The sequence below is a fragment of the Delphinapterus leucas genome, chromosome X (assembly GCF_059928025.1).
Source record: "Delphinapterus leucas isolate spDelLeu-1000000601 "Yukka" chromosome X, BTC_Dleu_Yukka2, whole genome shotgun sequence".
NCBI classification, from domain to species: domain Eukaryota; kingdom Metazoa; phylum Chordata; class Mammalia; order Artiodactyla; family Monodontidae; genus Delphinapterus; species Delphinapterus leucas.
The window spans coordinates 99,515,121-99,523,572 of record NC_143150.1 but is presented as its reverse complement, the minus strand read 5'-3'; the positions used below and the strand labels follow the sequence as shown (position 1 = coordinate 99,523,572).

The window sequence follows — 8,452 nt, the reverse complement described above, 5'->3', positions numbered from 1 at the left end:
GAACCCGTGTCCCCTGCATTGGCAGGCAGATTCTCAACCACTGCGCCACCAGGGAAGCCCCGAGGAATATATTTTGAAGGCAGTTTTTCCGGGAAAGAGAGCGTTAGCTGTTAGGGATTATCACTGATGCTCTTTCACCTTGGAAGCAATGCTTCAGACTTGGCCCAGTGAAAAGGTACATCCTGGGTGCTTGTACTTTGAAAAGCATCTGTGTGGTCTGCTTATTTTTAAGTGACCGGAAACGCTGGTTCTTTGCGGAATTAGGTGTTATTTAGGTCCAGAAAATAGAGACTGGGCTGGAAAGGCATCCTGACCCCGATTCCGGGCCCCATGGGCTGCGGGTTTTCGAAGGGATGTGACGGTTTCCCACGCGAGCGCCGACCAAAGGGCTCTAGGACCCAGCGGCTGCGTGCGGGGCCGGCGGGGCCCGCCGCCTCCTGTGGGGCTCGGCGCGGGCTATAGCTGGGCGCAGGTTCGTGGCCTGCCCACGGTTCGTCAACGCAGAGACGCGGCGGGCACTGAGGCGCGCGGGCGGCGCACGGTGCGCGTGGGCGTGTCCCGACCCGGCCGCGCGCCCCGCCCCAGCCCCGCGGGTTTGCTCGACCCCAGGCCCAGCTCCAGGGCCCGGGTCTCGCGCCCTTGGCGGGCAACGCAAAGCGCGGGAGCAGTTGGGGCCGGGCATGCCGGGAGCCCCCGGGGCAGCCGCCGCCGTCACCGCTACCGCCACCGCCACCGCGTCTGTCGCCGGTGCGCGCCGCTGACGCGCGGAGATGAAATTCCCGGGCTCGGTGCTGGCGTCCGTGTTCCTGTTCGTGGCCGAGACGACGGCGGCGCTGTACCTGAGCAGCACCTACCGCTCGGGCGGGGACGGCATGTGGCAGGCGCTGACGCTGCTCTTCTCACTGCTGCCCTGCGCCCTTGTGCAGCTCACGCTCCTCTTCGTGCACCGCGACTTCAGCCGTGACCGGCCGCTCGTGCTGCTGCTGCACCTGCTACAGCTCGGGCCACTCTTCAGGTGCGTGCGGGACCCCCGGCGGCGGGGTCGGGCCTCCCGGGGGAGGGGACAGGTGGCCGGAGTCGCGGACCGGGCCCACGCCGGCCCCTCGGCTCCTGAGCTCCACCGTTGCTGTCACAGGAATGCGACAGGAACCTGGGGGAGTGGGAATCGAGCCGGCGCGTACCGCCTTCCTGTTAGGGGCGAGCGTAGGAAATTGCTGATAGTCAACTGAATTTGACGAACAGAAAGGTCAGTTTTATACACTTCGACCTCATAAAAGACATGCTTTCCCTGAGATCAGGTGAGATCTGGCAGGATGAGTTTGTGTCGTGACGGGCCCTTAGGAAGTGGGTTCTAAATGGCCGTTAGAGTAGAAGTGTATACAGCTGATTGAATTTAAATTGATCAAACACGTGGAGTGTGCCAGGCACTGTTCTGCACTTTTTACAAATATTAACTTACGTAATTCTCATACATGACATACATGACTCTAGAAATCCACGCATCTTTCTTTTCTCTCAGATGTGTAACATACGGGGTTGTAGAAATGTCTTCGGGCCCCTGCCTAACTTCTAAACGCAGTCAATGAAGTTGGAACACAAGTGCCATGAAGACCCCAACACTTGCTGGGCGTTGAGAAAAACTGTTAGTGACATTTCTGGAAATTAAACTGTATTAACACAAAGCAAGTAGAAAAAGAAATCCTTGGTAATGAAGTAGAGTTTGGCTTATCTAAGGACCATGAAGAGAGTTTTAAATGTGTTGTTTTGATATCTTTCATCTCTGTAGGAAAAGCAAAACAAAGGGTTTCTATCTGGATTAGAAACAGATTTATAATACTGAACTTTAGATGTAGGTGGTAGAAGAATTGAAGAGGTGGAAAGGCCAGAGACGCAAGAGTAGTAATTTCTGGATGATGGAGTTATGGGTGATTTTCATTTTCTCCTGAAAAATATAGAAAAGTGCATCATTTACTCTTTTATTATACTTTTCTACATGTTTCAGTTTTTACAGTAAAAATATTTTAACTTTATTAAAGAAAGAAAGTTTGGTGCTTTGGAGAGAGAACTTCTCAACTATAAATAAAGTTTCAATACCATAAAGAGACCTATTTCTAGAAAATTCTGAATGGGTCAATGTCTTTTTGGGGGAAAAGCAAAATAAAACATAAAAAACAAAGGAATAAACAACGCTTCCGTTAACAAGGGCGCTTTCATTCTAATGCAGCTGATTTCTTTCTAGAAGATATTGGACCCACGCTGAGATACGCAAACTGTGGTTCCAAGCCTCTTAGCTTCCAGATGAAAAGAAAAGCAACTTGATGTTGTGTATTAGTGTGACTTAATATCTTATTGCAAGTTCTTCCTGCTGACTGTTTGCTTCTATTCTAACTCTAAGACATCAGCTTCACATAAAGATCAAAATTATTTCCCCCAAACAAAGGAGAGTCTCTCTCTCTTCCCTTCTTATCGATTGAACTTAGTAATATTTTAAAACTGTTTTGGGATAATTTAGCTCTGTTTAATTTGGGGTGGGTACTAACTAACCAAACTCATGTTCTTTTTAGGTGAGATGATGTTTTTGAGTTCACTCAGTTCAGCTGCATTACATTACACTGTAATAATTATGGGCTAAAGACCGCAAACTAGGCCCCGCTCCTTCTTTAGGGAGGCATTGGGAGAGCACCATATTTCATTTATATCAGTCTTATATTTAAAACTGTAGTTGCAGTTTGAAGGGTTGTTTCCTCATTAAACCTAGGTTGGAACAATACAAACATTGAATAATGTCTTGAGTTTATTTTTTTCTATTTTAAGGACAATCTTACTGTGAATGATAATAGATATTCTGGAAAACCAGAGTGGGGAAAAGCACCTCTTAACAACAGCAAAATTTGTTTATCATTCTTTTACAGTTATGTTAACTTTTTAAATTAACTGGGAGAAGGAGTAAATATAAATGAGTTACAGGTTCTAGGAATTTTCCCCCATTCTTCTTCACTGGTATAATGAGGAAAAATGGTACATAAAAATCTGGCTTTATAAAGTAAAAGCTAAGAAGTTCTAGTAATTTTTTTATTCAAGTATAGTTGATATACAATATTATATAAGTTACAGGTGGACAATATATAGTGATTCACAATTTTAAAGGTTATACTCCAATTATAGTTATTATAAAATATAGGCTATATTGCCCATGTTGTACAATATATCCTTATAGCTTATTTTATACCTAATAGTTTGTACCCCTTAATCTCCTACCCCTATATTGGCCCTCCCCCTTCCCTCTCCCCACTGGCAACCACTAGTTTGTTCTCTATATCTGTGAGTCTAGTATTTTTTATAGAACATTGCAAGATGATTCACCGTTGTACTTCTCTCTTTAGTAAACTTTCAAAAGACTTTAAAATAATAATGGCCTAAATTTGAAGAGTTTTCTTGTTGTTTGCAAAGTGCTTTTACATACAGTATTTAATTCCATCCACTGTAAAACCTTGTGAGCTAACTGTCATTATCTTTTTTTTACAGTTGAGAATTGAGGCTCAGTGAGATTATGCAAGTGGCTTTTCTTTCTTTTTAACCAGTTTGGTTCTTGTGTAGCTTCTCAGAGCATGTGTGTCATAGGAAGATAACGTGGCGTATAGGAAATCATAATCAGTATTTCTTTTGAAAACGTGTTTTTATTAACTACCTTAGAGGGTCTCTGGTACCACAGATTATTTGTGCTGACACCAACATGCATGGTTTCAGCTAAGGAATAAACTCTTTCCACTATGGCGCTTGAAAATGGGATAAAGTGGAAAAAAAAATAGATCAACCTGCTGATTACCTACGTTAGGAATCAGCAAACTATGCCCCACAGGTGAAATCCCCCTATGGCCTGTTTTTGTAAATAAAGTTTTATTGGCACACAGCCATGCTCGTTCGTTTCTGTGTAGTCTGTGGCTGCCTTTGCACTACAGTGGCAGAGTTGAGTAGTTGCGATAGAGACCGGGGCCTGCAAAGCCTAAAATATTTACTCTTTGTAAATACAGAAAATGTTCGCCAAACCTTGGTCTACACAATACTGAAAAACTACCTTGAACGATTTTGATGAAAATACTTAATTTATGGCTACATTTAGACAACTTCTCAAGTAAAACAAAACAAAACAAAACTCATTTGGAGTAATTGTATGAGTCTTGCAGAATTCCAAGAAGAATAGTAGAGTGTGTTTCTTATCAGCTTTCTTAACCAGTAGTGGCAAATAGCAGAAGTCTTAGGGCCTTTCACAAATTTATTAAACACCTACTACATGTGAAACTCTGTGCTAAGATTTTTATTAGTTGGGAAGAACAGTGGATTGCAAGGGGGTACACCTGGGTTTCAGGGCCACCTCTGTGATTAGCTCCTTCTGGGACCTTCTTTCATTTCCATTGGTAGACTGCAAATGCTTTCCATTAAACACAGCCCCTCCTCAGCATCCAGAGAATTGCTTTTTCCTCTGAACCTTCATTTTATTCATTCAGCTCTTAACATGTGCTGGTGTTTCACTTGTTTGTTTGTTTTAGTCTTTAAAAATTCTGAGCTTGGGCTTCCCTGGTGGTACAGTGGTTGAGCGTACGCCTGCCGATGCAGGGGACACGGGTTCGTGCCCCAGTCCGGGAAGATCCCACATGCCGCGGAGCGGCTGGGCCCGTGAGCCATGGCCCCTGAGCCTGCGCGTCCGTAGCCTGTGCTCCGCAACGGGAGAGGCCACAACAGTGAGAGGCCCGCGTACCGCAAAAAAAAAAAAGTTCTGAGCTTGATTTTATTATTCAAGTAAAATATATTTGTTGTTGAAACAACAGAAGGGCAGAAAACAGATAAGCACAACTAAAAAAATTTTAAAGTTCTAATCCAGCTAACTAAAGAAAACAATTCTTAATGTTTTGTTGTATATCCTTACTAATGTTTTTACAGTGGTAAGCTGGTAAACCGTAAACTGTCTGGGGGTGGCAGGGCGGGGGTGGAAGCCCTGATTTGCAGTATTTGCTGATTTCTGTGATTTAAGTATGTCCATTATGGCCTATTTCAAGTTATGAAGTTGTTTAAGAACTGGCTCACAAAATTCCTAACTATTGGGCTTCCCTGGTGGGATAGTGGTTAAGAATCTGCCTGCCAGTGCAGGGGACGTGGGTTCAATCCCTGGTCTGGGAAGATCCCACATGCTGCAGAGCAACTAAGCCAATGTGCCACAACTACTGAGCCTGTGCTCTAGAGCCTGCGAGCCACAACTACTGAGCTTGTGTGCTCTAGGGCCTGCGTACCACAACTACTGAGCCTATATGCTGCAACTACTAAAGCCCGTGTGCCTAGAGCCCATGCTCTGCAACAAGAGAAGCCACCACAATGATAAGCCCGTGCACCGCAACGAAGAGTAGCCCCTGCTCGCTGCAACTAGAGAAAGCCCGTGTGCAGCAACACAGACCCAATGCAGCCAAAAAAAAAAAAAAATTCCGAACTACTTAATTGTCTCATGAGTCAGTATGAGCCAGCTCAGGCACTTCACTATTTATGTATAGGTGTGTATGTGTGTGTGATTTGTGTGTATGTATATATATGTAATTTTCTTTTTATTAAAAATGGAATTTTCTATATATATTCCATTGTAATTTACTCCTTTTGCTTACCAAATATAGGAAACATTTTTATATACCAGTATATGTATGTGTATACTATCAATTTTAAGGACTGGATAATATTTCATTGAATACATATATTAGGATTTATTTAATCATTGTTTTATTTGAGGACCTTTAGAGTATTTCCAGAATTTTGCTATTACAAATAATGGTATGATTCACATTTTTGCAGTAGGCTTTCTTTCTAAGTGAGGAAATACATGAGAAATATCTTATAAACTGAAAGTGCTATATGAATATTAGTTGTATTAATTATTTATTATCCTTATTATGTATAGGTCCCATATTCTTGCTTAGATTGTTAGCACCTCTGAATGAGGCGGGTATCCAGCTATCTTTGCATTCCCCACAGCACTTAGCAGAGTGCATCTGCATTCATCACATATTTGAGAATAAAGAAGATGGTCAGTTTATTCTGTCTTCTAGTCCTTGTTGTGGTCAGCGGTCCAACAGTGTAAAGTTGCTAGGCCTCAAGCAGTCCTCAGTCATAGATTTGAGTTTTTCCTCAGAACAAATTCAGTTGGATCAGCTGGACTTGAACTCAAAACCTTGAACTTCATTGTTTTCAGCTGAACAAGCTGGTCCACACTGTTTTACATGTTTTCATGTAATAAAGTGTCCATGACTCCAGTGGACAAAATGTAGCAGACAATTGCCTGTCGCTCTCCCTCCCCTTCCCCCCATACTACTACGTACCTCTTTTTCTCTCAGGAACAAACGAACAAGGATAATAATCACAAAATATATCCACTTTGTATTTACTAAAGAAGTTCCTGCATTTCGTTTCTTACATCAGGTTTTATTCTTTCGAATTATGCATGTATTCTTGTTGCCCTGGTTGCCTCGAGGTGAGAGTACAAAGTTAACAATACTCAATAAAATAAACGGAGCCATAAAATCTTCTGGCAGCATTATAAGGTTGTTATAAAAATGCACGTTTGGGGAAAAAAATGTCCTTTAACAATTTTTAAACCTAAGGCCATGAACGTTTTTCTTATTCCTAGGAAAAAAATACTTTTCCCCAACATTTTGTTATGAAAATTTACAAACATACAGAAGACAACTTGAAAGAATTGTACGGTGAACACCCAAGTACTTGTCACCTAGATTCTACAGTTAATGTTTTATTTCACACATCTGTCCATTCCTATATCAATCCCTCAATCCATTTGTGAGTGTGTGTGTATAAATCATATACGTCAGTACTCTTCCTCTCTTTGATACCCATATCATTACCTAAAGAGGGAAATCCAATTTTAAAAGCCAGGTACTCTATCAGTCTAGAAAGGTGACTGCTTAAGGCTCCATCCCTAGGGCAGGCTTGAAACTCCATAGATAAGACAGAGCTGGCAGGCTTCCAGGCATGTCCCGTAAAAGCTTAAGAGAGCAGAGATGGTAATGTGGTCTTCCAGGGGAATTCTAGATGGGAAACTACTGGGGGATCTTCCAACCATAGCTGCTGGTTTTTTTTAATATATATACATTTATTTATTTTATTTTATTTATTTTTGGCCGCGTTGGGTCTTCGTTGCTGCCCGCGGGCTTTTCTCTAGTTGCAGAGAGCGGTGGCATCTCTTGTTGTGGAGCATGGGCTCTAGGTGCACGGGCTCAGCAGTTGTGGCTCAAGGGCTCTAGAGCGCAGGCTCAGTAGTTGTGGCGCACAGGTTTAGTTGCTCCGTGGCATGTAGGATCTTCCCGGGCCAGGGTGTGAACCCGTGTCCCCTGCATTGGCAGGCGGATTCTTAACCACTGCGCCACCAGGGAAGTCCCGTAGCTGCTGTTTTAACTGAGGTAATTTGGGACATCTATTGGATGTGAAAAAAATATATGTGCATATATATATATATACACAAATATATGTGTGTGTGTATATACATGCATACACACATACCCATATACTGTATTATCTCCATAGTAGTGCAGCAAAGTAGGTTTTATCTCTGCTTTGTAATTGAGGGAAAGGGCTTGGGTTAAATGACCTGCTCAGGGCTGCACAGCTAATATGTGTCAGGAAGGGAAATGGAATGTTTTTCTGTGGCTCTGGAGCCTGAACCACTTCCCATTCCATTCTCTACTTGGTTTCCTTGCCTCAGTGGCCTTCGGTGTCACCTCTGAATTTGGTTCACACTCAGGCCAGTTGGCCTGGTGGAGGGCCTCAAGAGGACTGCATGCTCAGAACTGGTCCTTAGAGAGGATGATTTTAGAGGAGCGGCTACAGTTCAGAGTAACCAAGCCAAGGCTTTGAGAATCAGGCTAAGTGAAAGCAGGGTAACTGAGAAAAGACAGAATCCTGTCTGCCTCTGATTATCATGACTTGCTGGTTTGTTTCCAGGTGTTTTGAAGTCTTCTGCATCTATTGTCAGTCAAACCACATCGAAGAGCCTTATGTCAGCATCACCAAGAAGCGACAGATGCCAAAAAATGGCCTCTCAGAGGAAATTGAGAAGGAAGTGGGCCAGGCAGAGGGCAAGCTATTCACCCACCGATCTGCGTTCAGCCGGGCATCAGTGATCCAGGCTTTCCTGGGCTCAGCCCCTCAGCTGACCCTGCAGCTGTATATAACCGCCCTGCAGCAGGATGTCACTATCGGAAGATGTATGTATATTTTTTTATTTCTATTTGCATTTGGGAATCAAAGTGGAGAGCAAAACATAAGGTTTATCTTGTTTTTGGCGAAGTTCGTTTATATGTGCATCCAATCCTAAGTCTGTGTTCCAGTTACTAAGCTCAAAACATAGTGAATTAAAATAATAACGACGTTTATTTTGCTTATGAATCTGCCCTTTAGGCAG

The 8,452-nt window shown here is 43.3% G+C and overlaps 1 protein-coding gene across 1 annotated transcript in view; it reads left to right on the top strand.

Annotated features, from left to right (window-relative positions):
* Positions 1-286: 286 nt before the first annotated feature.
* Positions 287-8,452, top strand: part of XK (X-linked Kx blood group antigen, Kell and VPS13A binding protein) — a 55,281-nt gene continuing 47,115 nt past the window's right edge. The window contains exons 1-2 of the mRNA XM_022565603.3: positions 287-1,015; positions 7,993-8,255. Of these exons, the coding sequence (XP_022421311.1) occupies positions 771-1,015; positions 7,993-8,255 (508 nt within the window). The 5' untranslated portion in view covers positions 287-770. The remainder of the gene's footprint in view (positions 1,016-7,992; positions 8,256-8,452) is intronic.